This window comes from Pongo abelii, chromosome 14 (genome assembly GCF_028885655.2).
Source record: "Pongo abelii isolate AG06213 chromosome 14, NHGRI_mPonAbe1-v2.0_pri, whole genome shotgun sequence".
In the NCBI taxonomy this organism is placed as follows: Eukaryota; Metazoa; Chordata; class Mammalia; order Primates; family Hominidae; genus Pongo; species Pongo abelii.
The window spans coordinates 37,113,541-37,133,045 of record NC_071999.2 but is presented as its reverse complement, the minus strand read 5'-3'; the positions used below and the strand labels follow the sequence as shown (position 1 = coordinate 37,133,045).

At 39.5% G+C, this 19,505-nt stretch overlaps 1 protein-coding gene across 4 annotated transcripts in view; it reads right to left on the bottom strand.

Annotated features, from left to right (window-relative positions):
- The window catches only part of FRY (FRY microtubule binding protein), a 448,789-nt gene that overhangs the window by 84,336 nt on the left and 344,948 nt on the right, over nt 1-19,505 (bottom strand). For all 4 annotated transcript variants that reach the window (XM_054528883.2, XM_054528884.2, XM_054528882.2 and 1 more), the window contains 6 exons: nt 17,029-17,183; nt 9,286-9,385; nt 8,800-8,971; nt 2,579-2,835; nt 1,957-2,103; nt 654-822 (listed from right to left, as the gene is read on the bottom strand). In XM_054528883.2, the coding sequence (XP_054384858.1) occupies nt 654-822; nt 1,957-2,103; nt 2,579-2,835; nt 8,800-8,971; nt 9,286-9,385; nt 17,029-17,183 (1,000 nt within the window). The remainder of the gene's footprint in view (nt 1-653; nt 823-1,956; nt 2,104-2,578; nt 2,836-8,799; nt 8,972-9,285; nt 9,386-17,028; nt 17,184-19,505) is intronic.

The following is a 19,505-nucleotide window of genomic DNA, read 5'->3' as shown; positions in this document are numbered from 1 at the left end:
GGGGTATTTTAATCAACGCTGAAGGAATATTAGCCAAGGGAGGGTCCAGATACAAGAAGGAGGATCCAGAAATGAGATTCCTGAGTGGCTGCAGTGTCCTGGCTGGGATCGGCTGAAATACAAAGTTCTGTGATGGAGGATGCTTGAGCCACAGATTCTCAGTCATCTTTACAAGATCATTTCATTAACCCTATGATCTCTAAGAGACTCAGTTATTCTCTTTTTTTTGAGACACAGTCTTGCTCTGTCGCCCAAGCTGGAGAGTAGTGGTGCAATCTTGGCTCACTGCCACCTCTGCCTCATGGGTTCAAGCGATTCTCCTCCTGCAGCCTCCTGAGGAGCTGGGAGTACTGGTGTGTGCCACCACATCTGGCTAAGTTTTTGTATTTTTAGTAGAGACGGGGTTTTGTCATGTTGGCCAGGCAGGTCTTGAACTCCTGACTTCAGCCTCAGCCTCCCAAAGTGCTGGGATTACAGGCATTAAGTCAAAACGCCCAGCCCATGTTTCAGTTATTCTTAAGCTATCTCTTAATTGAATGCACACACAGGAATAAGAAAAAAGTAACAAACACATTCTCATACCCTTTCAGGAATCTACATGAAAGAAACCCCAGGGATCTGTGACCAGGCGTCTGCCCGGTTGCTCTTCTTACCTGAGGCTGCTGCGGAGGCCTTGCTGCTGGCCGTGAAGCGGTAGAAGGGCGGGTTGTCGCAATGCTGGACGATGGGGTTCACGGGCTCTGTCTGCTGCAGCTCAAAGAGAAGCTCTTCCATGGTTTGAATGGTGTTGTTACGGCACAAGTATATTGCCACTTTTTTAATCTGAGAAGGAAAAAGAAAACAAGGGATGTTTCACAGAGCCTAGTCCACAGGAACACTAGGCCAGTAAACCTCTCATTTAGATAAGTGTGTCATCATGCAGGAGCTGTCACCGTGATAGCTAATCTTTGTGCTATCCTAGGATGAACCAAGGACTTGGATTAAAATTCACCTCTCTTCATCAGCACGTCTGACAACAGTGTATTCTTAAAGCCCTTACCTTTTCTAATGGCTAAGTTTTTAAAAGTTACTTTTGAGGTACGTGAATTCTATCTAAACTGAAAACTCGCCATCAAAGGTCTCATCTTCAGAAAGAATTTTATTTATACAAACCCTGGGAAAAAACTGCTAGCTATTTTTGTTTAAAAAGGAATCCAGTCCCCTGCTATTCTCTTCTCCCCAAGAAACAGATGAGTTTTAGCTGTTTTTATGGTTTTAAATTTTAAAAATAACTTTGGATTAAAGCTCCACATTATTGCAGGCCTCATAGTCCAACCTGAGCCCTGCAAGCTGCAGTGAGGCTTATGTGGACCCAAGGCATCAGGAAGGCATAAACCTGTCACAAAAACAACCAGCACAGAAATGCCAATTGAGTTTGGGTTTTAAAAATGCTGTCATTCTGTTGATCCTATCACTTTTAAATACCAACTGTAAATATCAGACATTTCAGAAGGATTTCTCCGTGCTTACTTCTCTCTTCTACCACTTGAATTTGAAGAGAAAAACCTGGATACTCTGCTTTCTTATTCTGTTTCAAGAGCATCAAGATGTAAACATGAAACATTCTTATTAGTAATAATACAACACTTTACTTAGTGTCTCTTACATAGTAGGTCCAATGTTTATAGAAGGCAGCTTTCGGTAACTGCTAGAAAAATATCCACCTGCTATATCAATAGGTTTCTGTGTCCCAAGGCTCAGAGCAAGGAGATGACAGAGGCATCAATAGCACACATAGCCTGTGTCTAGGGGGCAGAAGGGAACCTTTATGTAATATCTGGATGAGCTCACAGGAGATTCATGTGACTAACTGGACATTTCTATTTTAGTTGGAGCAAAGAGCACATTCTGACTTGCAAATTGCACATGGGAGTCCCTGCAGGAATAATCACTCTTGAAGGGCTGGGAGACACTTACATAGGGTAGGAGAACTGTGTCACTGCTGACCCCACAGAGGCTAATCAGGAACTGCAAGGTGATCCTCAGGTTGTTGCTCCATTTCTCATTGTTGGCTAAAGCATTCCAAGCATTTTCCATTTCTGGCCCAGGAACTTCATCTCCATACTATAACAAAATAAAAACCGGCCCAAGAGATGTGTGAAAACTGTAAGGATGCAAAAGGTTTGACTGAAAGTAGTTTTGAGGGTCATGACCATCTCAAAATCATAAGAAGGGGGAAACATGACCATTTATCAGAAAGATGCCATCTTTCAGTAAACAGTAATTAATAATGCACAAATCAGTCATGCACAATACCTATTCATGTGAGTTTTTTAAATATTAGGCTTATTTTTATTTTTATTATCATTCTTAAAATTGCTGTAAAATACGCATAACATAAAGTTTACCATCACCACCATTTGTAAGTGTACAGCCTGTCGCATTAAGTCCATTCATATTTCTGTGCAACCATCACCACTATTTATCCCCATTCATGTGATTTTTAAAGGAATCCCATTTTCCCTGGGGTTTGACTAACCCAGGGTTTTTTTCTGATGATGGAGCCATGCTATTTGAAGCACATTTCCTCTGAGTTTACCTTGGCTGTCATGTACATGAGGTTGTTCAGGACCAGTGACGTGGCTTCTGGAGAGCCCCAGCCATTTCCTCTCAGCCCGTGAGAAGCAGTCACGTCACCTTCCCGGTCCTTGACTTCATCCTCTGGGCTGCTGGGGCTCGACCCCGGGAGGAGGAGCCTGCTGTCCACCAGCTCAATGTTGTGCAGCCAGGGCAGCAGGTAGGTAAGCATGATCTGGCGCCCGTTGGGGTGTGTTGTGGGGAATCGCTGGCTTACCTCTAAAGAGAATTGCAGTGACAGAGAGTCATCCACACCTTATTCCACGAAAATAAATTGAAATTCAAATGCCAACTTGTAGACTGAACAGTGTCCTACATTTACAAAACATTTTCATTTACAGGAGCTCCCCAAGGCCACAGAATCATAAAACCAAGGCTTGTCTGCAAGCTTGTTGCTCCACATCTGGTGCCCTGTGCAGGAAAGTGTATACCACTGTGGGGCAAGCACAGGCTTGGTAAAAGTGGAGTGAGTTCAAATCTACTGCTAGTGGAAGATGTATATCAGAGGGTGGACAAAATAAGGGACTCGGAGTTAGAAGGGCATGTGTTCAGATTCCAGATCCACCACATACTAGTGGCATGTGACTCTGGGCTAGTTACTTAACATCTTTGCTCCTCAGTTCCCTTGTCGGTAAAATGGGACTGATAGGGCCCCACATCAGGCTACTGTAATGACTAAAAGATATAATCATAATGAATGCAATGTGCTCAGCACAGGGCCTATCATCCATCAGGCTCTTATAAATTGTGGTTAGGATCAGTCTAACACCAATGATTATCTTTCCACTGACCTAGTGTCTTACAAAGTGTCTTCCATGAAACATTGGCTGTTAAAAAGTGACATGTGGATCTCTAGGAAGAATAAATCCACTTTGCAGAGTCGTCTTGAAAACTGCTAAGCATGTGGAAGGTGCCTGCCAAGGGCTGCATGTCCCCTGTGAGACACGTGAGTCCAAACAGTGAAGCCCTAGGTCTGGTCCAGTCATTTCACCATTACTTTCTCTCAGAGCATTTTGGCATTGTTTCACTGCCAGCAGCATTTAATTTTATAATCCAAATAAACTTTCTATTTTATATACAGAAGCACAGCATTATGTATATGCAGTAGGCTCCGATGTAATCTATCTCTCATATCTAGAGAAGAAGGTATTTTATCCTCAGGGAAATTAGAAAGCTTGGTCTCATACAGGTGTTATGATCCAGTGTGGCAATGCAGTCTCGCTTAGAGGGCTCATGGCTGCTAAATAATAGAACAACACAGATGCCAGGAATTATACCAAGATAATTCACTGGATCTTCTGAAACAGCAGCTTTAATCGATTTGGCCCTTTTCATAAAATTAAAGTTATAATTTTTTATTTTGGAGACCATAATGTTATATCACAATAATCAGACAGTGCTAAGTTATTATGTTTTATATAGGTCAAAATTTCAAAATTTACTTGATTTCTACATTTATGGATGTGACTGATGTATGTGACTGTTATGTCACATCCTCAAATCCTTATAAAATCAGAAAATTCATTTGTCCCAAGGTACGGGGCATTTTCTAGGTGCAAGCCACTGTGCTAGACACGACAAAGACAGCAAAGACTGACAAATGATGCAGTTCCTGTCCCTAAGAAAGAGACTCAGACAAATTATGTTGACAAATCACTCTGGGGCAAGGGAAACAGTGACAAATGAAATCAGAAAGGCACAAACAGAGCGCTTTGGGGGTTCGGTGGTGGAAAATGACTTCTGGGTGCAAAGACTCAGAATAGTTTTATGGTGGAAGAACTATTTAAACTCCACTAGAAGGATCTGGACTTTAAGAGGGGGAAAAAAATCCCAAAAATGAATAAAAGAGTAGTTATTCAAAAGACCTATCTTTTAACAATGGTATAAAAATCTATAGACTTTTTGGAACAAAGACTTATGCATTCCATAATTTGCTTGTTTATTATGTTAAATGCATTTTGTCTGACAGACATCAGCACCAAGAGGGCAGGGATGTCTGTCTGAGGTATCCCAAGCACCCAGGTAGCTCCTGGACAGTCAAGGGTAGTTCCCTTTTTAAAAGGGAACAAAAAAAGAAAAATGCCCTAGACATGCAAATAGCCCTCTATTCACTGCTCCACAAATACTTTAAATAAAATGTGAGACCACATCAGTGGGATGCTCTTGTTCAGTGGACCTGAACAATTTGTCTGGCCGTTTACAATAATTAGATCACTTGAAATTACAGGCAATAAAAATTTCACCACAGGGTTTATATTAAAAACAAGTGTTTGGAATCTATTATAACCTCCTAATTTTTCTGTGTTATTTTTAAAAAGTAATTTCCCCTAAGCCAAAACAGCCAAAAGGTAATTCTTCAAGGAAATGTAGGTTGAACCTGCTTGCAACTCATAGGAGCCTCTGATCTGGTTAAACTTGCTGGACTGTTTCTCTCCTCTCTCCTGAATTGTGAACCACTCCCGCTTTACTAGCATCTCCCTCTCAGCTAATAAACATGCTCCAATATCGCTCATCCTTAAAACTCCTCCTCTGACTCTGCACCCTGCTGGAGGGCCAGCCTCTCCTTCTACATTCTTTCTCAGCCAGGCCACTGTGATCTGGCTTCTGCCACTACCTCCCTGCAGAAACTACTGACAGTTACCAATGAATCTCGAAACTCAGAGAGTCATGTTCAGGTCTTCTCTTCTGGGATCTCTCTACTGCATTGGAGGCTGTGCACTGCTCACTCTCTCCTTCTAAATCTCTTTTTCCTCTACGTTTCCATGAAAACCTTCTCCTGAGTGTTCTCCCTCCATGCCTTCTCACCCTTCTGCTCTTCCTCGGACCAGTCTGCAAAAGTGGGGGTGTCCAGGCCCTTTCTTCCACTCTGTGCTCTCTCCATTCCTGATCTTATCCATGCCCATGGCTCTAATCCCTTCCATCCTTCTGTGAGTTGCTAGCGCTGACCTCCCTCAGTTCAGGCTCATCCATACAGGAGGAAGTCCAGCAGAGGCATACACTCAACATCCTGGGCTGGGCTCCTGATCTCTGCCTTGCCCCAAACCTTCTCCTCTCCCTGTACTGGGTTTCTAGGAGGGTTATCACCACTGACCTCCCTGATGTCACAGCAGGCATTCTCTTCTGTGCCTTTGCTTGGCAGCTTTTCACTCTGGTTTCTCCTCTCCAGTCTCATTGGGCTGTCTTTGTTCAGGCCCTTATCATTTATTATTTCCTCCTTGGACTATTGCCATCGTTTCTTAACCATCCTCCTCTCTCCAGACTGGATGTTCACTAATCCACCCTCCACACTGCAACCAGGCTTTCAAAAATGCATTCTAATCTTGATACTCCCTCTTCTCGTTTGCAACTCATCAGTGGCTTTCAAAACCCCAGCAGCTTGCTGGGATGCTGTCTCTGTTTACAGAGCTCTGAAGGGGGATTCAAAAAGCACATATGGAAGATTGCTGGCCTACAAACCTTTTAGTGTACACAAAGCCTTCCAAGATATGATTTTGGCCTCTGCATCTGCCCACAACCATCTCTAGCTTTTCCTGTTCCTGCACGTTATGTTACCTAAACTGACTTCTATATAAACCCCCAATTACATCATGCTAGTTTATAACTCTAAGCCGATGCATATGCAATGGTCTCTTGGTCTGTAACGTCTATCAACTACTTGTCTGCTATGCAAATTTCTACTCCTTTCAAACTACAGCTTAGACATCAACTTCTCTCTGGGAAGTCTTTTCTGATATTCCTGGCCCAATAATTGATTAGTCCTTCAGCTACTGTCTAATACATTGAGCATTTTTCTTTTTTAAAAAGTTGCATTTGCTATACTGTATCAAAATCATTTGATTGCACATCTATATATTCTTTTTTTTTTTGAGACAGAGTCTCGCTCTGTCGCCCAGGCTGGAGTGCAGTAGCACAATCTTGGCTCACTGCAACCTCTGCTTCTTGGGTTCAAGCAATTTTCGTGCCTCAGCCTCCTGAGTAGCTGGGACTACAGGCATGTGCCACCATGCCCAACTAATTTTTGTATTTTTAGTAGAGACAGGGTTTCGCCATGTTGGCCAGGCTGGTCTCAAACTCCTGGCCTCAAGTGGTCCACCTGCCTCAGCCTCCCAAGGTGCTGGGATACAGGCATAAGCCACTGTGCTTGGCTTGATTGCATATCTATCTTTTCTGCTAGACTATGAACCTTTGATGGGAGAGACTTTTATTTCCCTCTGTATTTCTGAAACCCAAGCACAGTGCCTAGCACGTAGGCAGCACTCAAATCTTGGGTGAAGTGCATAAAAATAAATTTTAGTTTTGCAAGAAGAGAATTAATTTACTAAAAAGGCTTTTATTGGGTCTCTCCATTGTTTCTGGTATTACACAAAGAAGTGACTAACTCTGCCTCAGGTAGATGGAGAGGTCTGCACAGTAGAGGTGGATGTTAAGTTAGATCTTATGGAAAGTTGAAGTTAGGAAGAAGGGGTGAGGGCCATTCAACAGCATGTACAGAAGCAAAGATTTACAAGAGGACCTGGAATGTTGGTCAAAGATTCAGTAGGATTGGAGTAGAGGATTCTTGAATGAAAAGGTAGAAAGCAAGTTTAGAAAAGTAGCTTTTTTTTGCCTGCCCCTTGGCTGAGTTCTAATTTTACAGCAATGGCTTTGGAGGAAGACAGATCTAGATTTAATTCTGACTTGGTTGCTTCCTAGCTATATGGTCTTGAGCAAATTATTTAACATGTCTAAACCTTAGTTTCTCATCTGTAGAACAATGATGATGGTGGTGGTGGTAGTTGTGATAATTCCATGCCAGGACTGGGCCAGCTGCTTGGTTTTCATTAGATCACTTTAATCTTCACATCCTATGGGGTAGTCATTACTATTACAGATAAGGAATGTAATTTAGAGGTTCTGTGACTTGTCCACAGTCAAACAACTAGTGAAAGGTTGCCTGACTCCAAAGCCTCTGTTCTAACCACTGTACTATACCAGGGTTTATAAATATTAAGTGATGAATGCAATGCACATAAAGTGCCTAGCATGGAGCCTGGTACCTACTATCCACTCACTAAATGTAGGCTGTTATCAGCTATTTTTAGGACAATTGGGCAGAGAAGTTTGAGTTAAGAAGTGCTGTACATATTTGGCTTTGCATAGTGGATGGACTGCCACATGGAAGATAAACTGTAGTTAGGTAATGCAGAGGCAGGGAAGGACTGAGGAAGATCTGGACAAAGCAGTGGTGAGGTGGTGATAGAGATGGAAAAACAGGATGAATTCAAGAGGCCAAAGTCTGTCTCTTGGCAAAGTGCTACATAAGCTTAGGCAAGAAGTTAGGTGACAAATGAATTTTTATCCTACAGGTGGCAATCCATCCACTATGCAAAGCCAAATTCACAAAAACTATTTATGAAGATTGTAAAGAATATGCAAAAATTCAAACTTTCAACAACTTATATATGTAGCAAAATACAAGCTACAAAACACCACCACTATCACAACCACCAAACAACTTGCAGCAATTATATGTATTATAAATTATACTGTTCATATTTAGCTTTTGTGGGATATTAGTTTCTTTGGGAAATTTATATATATAATGTATGCAGAAGTTAGTATTATTAATCTAAGCACCTTGCATTTGTCATATGTATGTTTATGCCTATACTGCTTTAGATAAAGAACTTTTTTCATTTATCAATTATAGAATTTACTTTCATATGTAACTGGATCTAGCCCACAGTAATTCTGACCTACAAACTTAGCATCACTAATTATCACTCTAAGATTTTTTTTTTTTTTGAGACAGAGTCTCACTTTGTTGCCCAGGTCGGGGTACGGTGGTGCAATCTCGGCTCACTGCAACCTCTGCCTCCTGGGTTCAAGTGATTCTCCTGCCTCAGCCTCCTAAGTAGTTGGGATTACAGGCACGTGCCACCACACCTGGCTAATTTTTGTATTTTTAGTAGTGACAGGGTTTCACCATGTTGGCCAGGCTGGTCTCGAACTCCTGATTCAAGTGATCTGCCTGCCTTGGCCTCCCAAAGTGCTGGGATTACAGGAATGAGTGGCATCATGCCTGGTCATAACTCTAAAATTAAACTAGAATTTAAAAAGAAAAATTACTTAGAGCAAAGAAATGATCACATATGTCATTATTAGAAATGATCACATATGTCATTATTGACTATTGCCTGGTACCTGAGAAGAGCGGGAGTGTGAGCTCAGGGTACATCCTGGCCAGCTCACATGACAAGAGGGCGAGTGACATGCTGTAGAGGGGTGGCAGCGGGCCGTGTGTTCCATAGAGAATACTTCCTGGTCTTTGCTCAGCGACTTTCTTTGAGTATACAAAAAGCTTTGCTTCAAGGATCTATAAAGATGTAGGAAAGTAAAAAGTAGTATGAAAAATATTAGCTGGATATCTCATGAGCATTTGTATTTAACAAAGGTTAGAAGTAACAAAATTAATTAATTCCCATTTAAAAATAGTATTAAAGGTAAAACATCAGTTTAATTAGTACGTTTACAAAAGATTATATAATTGCTTTCTCACTCTTCATAGCCACAAACCATATGCAGAAATAAACAAAGGCCTATCAATAAACAGCAATTAGGTAATCAACTACCATTTCTATTTTCTGTACTCAAGGATGGATATTTTCTATGCCAGTAAATGATACGTGCCTGCATGAGCTGCATGGAGATTTCATAAATCTCTCTGTTGGTGTCAGAGGCCTTGAATAGAACAAGGTTTAACAATGTCACTATGTCGAAGGGATAGTTCCTAAAAACACAACAGAACAAAACAAAAAAAAAGCATGGTTTATAAGACAGCGTGGCTACATTGTCACCTCTTAAAATTCTAGCTGGCGTGCTGAACTCCGTCACTTATAGTGGCATTCCTACCCCCATCTGGCCATTTTTTGCTTCCTTCTTTTGCTATTTATCAGTAGATAAAGGAAAATGACTTTATTTTGGTTTGAAATTAAATACTGGGACACCAGGATAAAAGAACACAAAAGTCTATCTGATGCAAACGGACTTTAATGCAAACCAACAAGTGAAAAAGACAGAAAAGGATACATGTACTAAATTTCTCAATAGCTCACCAAATTAATATTTTCATTTGATTCTTCTAAATTTATTAAGTGCCAAACAACTATCAGGAACACCATGCAAAGTACCAATGATACAAAGATAGCAAGGCTGGTCCCAGTCCTTAAGGAGGGCTTACAGTTTAGTCATGGAGACAGTCTGTACAGTCTAGTTCTGATGAGTGTTGTTGGAACATCCACAGCATGCTACAAGAATCTTGATGAGGGACACCTACATTAGATGGGGGGGAGGGAAGTCTTTTCTGAAGAGGAAACAAGTAAAATGGGTCTTGAAGCACCAGGTGACATTAGCCAGGTCACGGAAGGCGTTGTACCGGAATGTTCCAGATAGAGAGGACAGCATTTTGAAAGATTACAAGAATGAAACAGCAGATACCTATTGTAAAAGGGAAGAATCTTTGTGTAGTAGACTGAATAAAATAAGTAGAGGAACAGAAGGAAGTGAGGCTAGGCCAGTAGGTGGGTTCAGAAGATGACCAGCCTATGGACTTCACCCTAAGGGAGAAGCACTACAGGATTTGCCCTGGGGAGGGAGGCAATGGCATTCACTTTTTGAAGAATCACTCTGGCTGCTGTGTGGAGAATGGATTGTATGGGGCCAAGAGTGGAAGCTATTACAAGAATGCAAATGGGAACTGATGAGGGCTTGAATTAGAGCAGAAACAGTAGAGACAGAAGGAAGGGAGAGATCTGAGGAACACTAAGGAGATAAAATCAGCAGGATTTGGTAACTGATAGCATGTGTGGGATGGGGGGAGAGGAACACAGAACAGATTATGTGGCAATTGGCAGTATAACCATATAGAATAGAGAGATTAGATCCATTTTTTTCTTGCTATGTAATCCTATTTAAAGATGTTATCTTTTCACCATATGTATTTTCTTAGATTATAGTGGAAAAGAAGCTATAAGTAGAAAACTCCTGGTGAGTTGGACTTTTTCTTTTCTTCTCTCTCTTTTTTATTTTTGAGACAAGGTCTCACTGTTGCCCAGGCTGGAGTGCAGTGGCGTGATCATGGCTCACTGCTGTCTTCACCTCCTGGGTTCAGGTGATCCTCCCGACTTGGCCTCCCAAAGTGTTGGGATTACAGGTGTAAACAACTGCACCTGGCTGAGTTGAACAATTGAACGGTTTATATGTAGAAGGTGGGTTACTACTATTTATTTTCAAACAAACTTCAGGAAGAAAAAGATAGTTTGAAGATGAAAAAACATATTAGTTGTTTTTCCTTGGGAATCTTTTTTTTGATTCTACATAATTGCATTGTCTAAGAAGTTCTGTTTTAGAACAATCACTGCTTTGGTTTGAATGTTTGCCCCACCAAAACTCATGCTGAAATTTAATCCCCATTGTGGCAGTATTGAGAACTGGGGCCTTTAAGTGGTGACTGGGTCACGAGACTGCCCTCATGAATGGATTAATCTATTCATGGATTAATGGATTGACACATATCATAGGAGTGGGACCAGTAGCTTTATAAGAGGAGGAAGAGAAGCTAGCATGTTCAACTCTCCTGCCATGTGAAGCCTTGAGCCATCTCAGGACTCTGCAGAGAGTCCACATCAGCAAGAAGGCCCTCATCAGATGAGGCCCCTTGACCGTGGACATAGTCTCTATAACTGTAAGAAATAAATTGCTTTCTCTATAAATTATCCAGTTCCAGGTATTCTGTTATAGGCAACAGAAAACAGAATGAGACAATCACCCTTCCAGAAAGGCATGTCCTACTATGAATACATCCCATTTTACATTAAGTTCAGTGAGAAATTATAGTAAGAATTGGTTAAACACATGAAAAAGTTTTTCTACTTTTAACATTACTTGAATATTAATTTTTATGACATGAATATATTTTTCTTCTAAAAGATTCAAGCAACACATAGGGCTAGAGGGTCTGCCCTGAAGACGGTTCACTCACAGGGCTGCAAGTTGGTGTTGCTTGCAGGTAGGGGAGTAGAATAAAATGTAGAAGTATCTCATGTCCTTTCATTCTCCCAATTGTTAATCTTATCCAAGAGGCAATTACTGTCAACATTTTGATATTTCAGCTGTCTTCCAAGACTATATATGAACATTTGCATCAAAATACCTCTCCTTCAATGCACAGGGTTTTAAACATAAATGTGATTACACCACCTGTCTGTACTGTTTGATGATATGCATTTTCACCGAGCTATAAGGCTCACTTCAGTCTTCCTAATAGCTGTCACATATTCCATTCTAGGAACATATCATAAACAACTACTCTTGTAATGCGTACTGTGGTGTGCCACCTAGATCCTTCTTTCAGGATGGAGGCACTCAATCCTCCAGCTAAACTGATGGCAGCTGAATCCTTGATCTGAAGCCTTCTCTGGGAACTGCCTTCAACCAGAGGTTTGCCTAGGTCAAGGTCATATCTGTTCCCCAGCAGCAGCTCTAGTGGGAATGACTGAGGTTTCTTTTCTCTTCCCAGTCCTAATTCCTTCATTTCCCCATAGATGTTGACCCCAAGGGCCCACCCTAATAAATGTCCTGCATTCATATATCCATCTCAGTCTATTTCCTGGGAAGTCCAACTTTTGACATGCATTGGTAGACATTTTAGACTGTTTTCACTTTTTCATTATTATAGTGCCACAAACACCAAATGTGCTGGCCTTTCTTTAGAAAAAATTCATAGAGCGGTCATGCAGGGTCAAAGGGCACATTTAAAATTTTGGTAGATACTGATATATTGGCGTCCAAAATAGATTTATTAATTTTTAACTCCAAAATGATTATTTTTCTGTAACTTGTATTTTTAAATAAACACAAGTTTATTTAAACTTGTGGTGGGTCTGATGAAAAATTGGGGAACTACCCCCAGATGATGGTGGTGATGATGACGAGTGCAAGAATGATGTTGAATGATGGGTGACGTTGATGTTATTATGTGCTTACTTTGTGCCAGGTACTGTGCCAAGACCTTTACTTAGATTTGTTATTTAATCTTCACAACAAGCATGCAAGGCCTAGAGAAAAGTACTTGCTTCAGGTCATGTAGAAGTGGTGGAGCCCAGACTCCTAGATAAGTCTGACTTCAAAGAATTCAAGCTCTTATCCACAATGCTCTCAGTCTCCTAGACAGCCCACAATAGTGCATTTCATAGCCAGTGTAGTTTGGAATTGTTACAAATTGCCGTATCTCGGAACAGACCTTTCTGCCTATAAAAGTAGAAAGGAAACTCCCTTCTGAGCCTTATAGTAGCAAAGATGCTTTACCTATGTCTCTGTCTTCTGACATTGGAATTTAACACTAATACATTTATATATATACAAATATACATATATATGAGCCAAATATATTGCTGGATCACTGCAGATTTAAAGGCAGGAAAGGGGCAGACAAAGCCTCCCTCTTACTAGGCAGGGCCATGCACTTGACCTTGTCATCAGAGCATTTATTTTGTTGTTGAAGAATGAGCTATTAAATTCATAAGCAACAACACTGAAAGGAATAACAGATTCAGAAAATGAAAGAAACCCAGAGGAGGAAACAATGAAAGAGATTTCAAATAAGCAAAAGAGTACAAATAAAGTATCTGTACTTAGATGTTGAAAACAGGCTGAGAAATGGAATCTTATACCTTTCAATATTTAATTATTCAGCATAGGCAGAGCAAGGATAAAAGATAAAGACAGCTGTGATCATATCAAATAAAAATCAAATGATAAATTAAATATGGGAGGTAGATATGACTTAAAAAGTAAACAAGAAATAAAACTATTTAGAAGAGAGGAGATGTTGAAGCATTTGGGAAATGTCCGCTACTCTGGCTTACCTAGTACTATGTGACAAAGCTTAAGATGGCTCTGAGGTATTCTGAAGAGAAAGATTTTACTGGCTAATTGAGGGGATTACTTCACAGCTGTTCTCCTGCAACAACTATTGAATGACATTATTTATGGGGTATTTACCATTTGTTAGGCCTTAGGCCAAGAGGTTGTTTTTGTTTAATCATTATTCTAACCCTATCCTCAGCCATATTTTACTAGTGGGTAGGCATCTGCAGTAACTTGTTCAAGAACACACAGCTGCTTCATTAGAGGTGGAGTGAGGATTTGAACCCAAGATGGTATGTTTCTGGAGCCCAGATTCCCAACTCTGCTCTCCTGAAATACTCCAGATGGCTGACACAACCAAATAGGGCTATTTATCACCAGTTAGGGAGTTTGACTGGGATTTATGAATCATAAGCTTTGCCTGTCTTCCATGTTGATAGATGGATAATATTCCCTGAAGAAATACGGATTTACTTTTAAGAATTCAAGTTTGCTAGGCCTGACTTAAATTAGGAAGATTTATAGAAAGTTAACTTAAAGAAAAACAAACATACAAACAATGCCAACAAAAACCACCACCGAAAACAAATCCAACAAAGTTATTTAAAAATCAACACTTTGCACTTTGTTCTTACACACAATTCTAAAACATCTATTAAACACATTTTAAAAGTGTGTTGGAAGGTAAAAGTAAAAATAATGAAATTCTTAAGTATTTAATTAAAATGTGAAGAGAATTCTGGTGCGTTAAGCTAGTGATTGGAAATAGCCTATACTCTTAATACACAATTTACCTTGATTTATAACCTTGGAAAGTAATTTAGTTTCTTTCTCAATTTCCTTATCTCTCTTATTCTAATCTCATTTGGAGCGAGGGAAAAATTAATTAGGACACACACAGAAGCCAAATAGTTATTTGAACTAAAGCTGCCTAACAAGTAAGCATTTTTTTTGTACTAAATTATAGTAGTGAGCTGTATCTAATAGCTTTTAATCAAATATATTAACATGTTTTATGAAAAATTTTGCAAAATTAATACTGCTAGTTCTACCATCACTTTCTATCTTTATCCTCATTTCCTTTGGTCCTATTCAAGTTCTGTTCTGACTTTCTATCTCCTAATATTACCAGAGTCATAGCATGGCATAGCTGTAGAGTTTTGACTAGAGAACAGTAAGTTCACAGCACATGCGTGCGTGCGCGCGTGCGTGCGCACACACACACACTCACACTCACACACAGTCCTTTACTGCTGGAAAAGTAACCAAAAAGAAGGATGTAGAGAACCATTTTTCCCCATTGCCACAGCTAATGAACACTGATATATTAATTATGCAAAAATGGCAAATCCTCTTTTCTAAAGCTAAAGTAGAAAATTTAAATCAACAAGAACATTTAAAAAAATTTAATCTTTTAGGTATTTTAAAGTCAATTATGAGTGGTTTCTTAATAAATAAATGTACTTATAAGCTGTCATATTCCTCTACAAATAAATCCAGGATATAATCATTCCTATTTGAAAAGGAGGAGATCATTATTTATCTTATAAGAATTCTTTGATTAGAAAATGACTTGTAGGAGTTACTGTGTAGATAACTTGCTTGAGAAACCTAAAATAAAATTCAGTTTGCATATGACTTTTCAGAAACATATTTCATAAGGTCTTCAGTTGCTTTTTAGAAGCAAACTTACAGAAGACAAATCAAGCAAGAGCTGAAAATACCACAATTGGTTTTGGAAAAAAGTACTGCAAACACAAGCACAATGACTGCTCAAGCCTCTCTGGAGGCCTGTCTAGACTACACAGGATGAGAATTTATGTGGAAAGAGCAAATTTAGGCAACAGCTGAAATTTTAAATTCTGAACATTCCCTGTGTTGAGAAATGGCAGAAACGCTGGTCACTATCTGGACAGCTGGGTTCAAGCCATTGCATTCTCCTGCCCTCTGCCCTTCCTTCAGAATAGATGAGTGTCATGAATGCAAATAGATATGCAGTATTTGTCTAAGAAACCAAGATAGTGTACAATGATACCTTAAAAAATACGTGGAACATAGCAGGTTTTATGGCCTAATATTTTTGGGACTAGAGATATTATTGAAATTGAGACTATGTTGTTAAATTTATTAAGCACTTATTTGTGCTCCCTAACGAAAAATACCTAGATTTATTCAGAGAAATGCAGTGTAATATTTTGTGAGATGGCCATGCAATGCAATAAATTTGATTAGGATAGTTCAAGCCAAGTTCACTGGGAGAAGGGCAGCGAAGAGGTGAAACTTATTTTTGTCAAAGAAAGAAGTCCAAGCCATAGATTCTAAATATATTTTTTAAAATCAAAGGGTCATGTGAACAAAACTTTATTTTTAGAATGTTGAAATATCTGAAAATTAAAAAAAAGCACTCTTGACAAAGAGATTTTTGGAACAATGTTCTTTTGGTAATGTCATAAAGTATATTTTTTAGTAATGCTTATAACAGGAAATAAAACTTGATGGAAAATCAGGCAGTTTAGGTTATATTTATTTGCTCTAACTTTTATGGATATTAAAATCTACAATAAAAACTCTACTGCTGGAAGCTTTAGATATGAAATGTTATCTACTATCTTTATAAAAGAAAGATAAAAATTTTAAGGAGAAACTTGTCTCTCTAAATAGCATGTTCATTTTAGGTTTATTGAAAGTAGACGTCTTCCAAAATACCGCTCTTATTAACTTAGACCTATAAGAGATTGGAATTTAAAACTAATTCACTTTTATTCTCTTGATCTGGTAGCTCAAGATAGCTATTTAAAGTGCAACATTTAATTAAAAAGGAAAATTGACAGTCTATATGAATATTTTCAAAAATAAATGAGCTGGTTTCCCTCAATTTTTCTGATACATAAGCTCTTTCTTGGGAATAGCTTATGCAACTTGGAGAACCTTTATTAACCCTTTCATGGTAGCTATGAACTTATTTCAGCACATAAATCATGCTGAATGGCTACACTGAATAACTAATTTATATAACAAAGGCAATGGTTTTAAAAGCGTAATCTATAGAACCTTTGGTGCCACATTTCCTTTTCTTTTTTTCCTTTCTGAAGTTTTGGATAAACTGAGTTTAAAAATTTGAGGCCACTTCCTGGGTTTGGTTTTTTGTAAAGATGGCTGATGGGCTATAGTTCACCTTCATTATAAACATTTCTAGACATTCCTTTAATTCCTATAATGTTTCTTCTTTGTCATTTTCAAATCCTGCTGTAATACCTGACTGTGAATTTCCAGGCAATTAAAAAGAAAGGTACTATAACAACATATCATTTCCTGATAAAATGAGAAAAACCAATGGAACTGCAACCTAACAGGGAGTAGTTTACCTGCTGGGGACATACAGAACATTTTATATTCTCATCGAACTTACTTTGCTCATATAGTTGCAAAACAGCTCTCCGTCATTCATATCACAAAAAGTAACCCTAAATGTATTTGCCACTCATCACTGCTTATAAAGATTCATACCTGCTTCCACACACAGTTGCTATGGCTTTGAAGCAGCCAGACGCAAGTTGGTAGGAACCTGTGTAGCATCGGTCAATTGCCCAATTAAAAAGATTTATTTGGTCAGGATTAAGTTCCAGTAGCAAGACAACAACTTCGCAGCCAAGTTGATGAACCTGAGTACATGGAGCAAATCAATATTATTCGTATTTGATGAAACAATGTTCTAGAGAAAGATACAGATAAAGCTTAGTCAACATAAACTGAGTAAAATGAAAGGGAAGACTGAGCTTTCATTTTGGTTAATTTTTATGTCACATATTCTTCAAGAGAGTATGATGTCGCAACTGAAAACTGAAATGTATACATTAAATTTGATCATGTAAGTCTGTTACATAGGGTCCACCTATTCTCAATTTTTACCTCTGAAAAGAAGCGGCCGGGCGCAGTGGCTCACGCCTGGAATCCCAGCACTTTGGGAAGCTGAGGTGTCTGGATTACCTGAGGTCAGGAGTTCAAGACCAGCCTGGCCAACATGGTGTAACCCTATCTCTACTGAAAATAGAAAAAATTAGCTGGGCGTGGTGGTGGGTGCCTGTAGTCCCAGCTACTCAGGAGGCTGAGGCAGGAGAATCACTTAAACCTGTGAGGTGGAGGTTGCAGTGAGCTGAGATCATGCCATTGCACTCCAGCCTGGGTGACAGAGTGAGACTAGGTCTCAAAAAAAAAAAAAAAAAAAAAGGACGAAGACTTTATTGGCAATTTTTTTGCATTTAAAATATTTCTGAAAAATATATGTATTTGGTTTAAAAAATCCAATATACAAAAGGATATCCTCTATGTATTAGCTCAGAGTATTGTGGGGGATCATTTGATGTTACCACCGTGCATGCAGAGTGGTCACTCACCTAAAGATTTTGATGCCAGTAGGAATAGTGATAAGTATAGTAGCAGATGTGAAGTATGCTTGTGTATCAATGTCTATTCCTACTACAAAGTCTCTTAAGGAAAAAATCAGAGGAAATATGATTATGAGGATTGGTTACTAAATATACTGTGTGAAGCTTAGCGGCCTATCTTTCAAAAAGAATTACAGTCTCAATAGACTCTTCTTAATCAAAGTTTTTTAATTAAAAAATCATACTAGATAGAATTAATAGGATGCTGAATTGATGATGCCTAAAGCTACTCTCAAATACTAGATGGTCAGTGATATGCACATTTGTCCAGGAGAAGCCTGGTGCCTAGAGGCTACGTATGTTACTTTCTTCTCAGAAAGTAACATTCTGGCCCGGAGTGGTGGCTCACACCTGTAATCCCAGCACTCTGAGAGGCCCAGGCAGGCGCATCACTTGAGGTCAGGAGTTTGAGACCAGCCTGGCCAATGTGGTGAAACCATATCTCCATCAAAAATACAAAATTAGCTGGACATGGTGGTGTGCGCCTGTAATCCCAGCTACTGGGGAGGCTGAGGCACGAGAATCACTTGAACCTGGGAGGCAGAGGTTGCAGTGAGCTGAGATGGCGCTACTGCACTCCAGCTGGGGCAATGGAGTGAGGCTCTGTCTCAAAAAAAAAAAAAAAAAAGTAACATTCTGGTGCCTCCTCTTAAAGTTGTTCACTCTTCTTGCCAATTGAAACCAGGTGGAAAAGGCAAGATTCTGGCTTCTTTATGTTTTTTTACTTACAAGGTTTGGGCCTAGGTGGGAGTGATATTCTAACTGGATGGTCAAACATCTTCAACCTAGTTTCCCCCAACTGGCTTTAAGTAATTAGCAGCAGATAAAAGCTGATGATATTATTGCAAATGACTTAAAATAACATGTCTCTACTAAAAATACAAAAAATTAGCCAGGCGTGGTGGCAGGCACCTGTAGTCCCAGCTACTCGGGAGGCTGAGGCAGGAGAATGGCATGAACCTGGGAGGCGGAGGTTGCAGTGAGCCGAGATCGCGCCACCGCACTCCAGCCGGGGGGACAGAGCGAGACTCCGTCTCAAAAACAAAACAAAACAAAACAAAAAAAACATGTCATTAAAAAGACTTGAGAGAAGAATCAAGGTTTTATTGTACTTTAGAAACTTATATTGAGGTATAAAATACACAGAAATAATATATAATTCCTATGTATATCATGAGTCATTTTAGCACCCTCCTATGATCACCACCAGGTCAAAAACCAGAATATTACCAGCACCACTGAACCCTCCCCTGGGCACTCTCTTAAACACCAGCCTGTCTTTCCTACCCAGGAGAAACCACTATCTTGACTTCTAGCACTACTTGTTAGTATGGGCAGTTTTTGAGGTCTATATAAATGGAATTATACGGTATATAATTTTGTCTCCTGTGGCTTTTATTTGCATTTCCCTCATGATATAGACTGACAGTTTGTATCCCCTCAACCCCCAATTCATATTTAAATCTTAACCCCCAAGGTGGTGGTATTTGGAGGTGGGGCCTTTAGGAGGTGACTAGGTCATGAGGTGGGGAGCCCCTG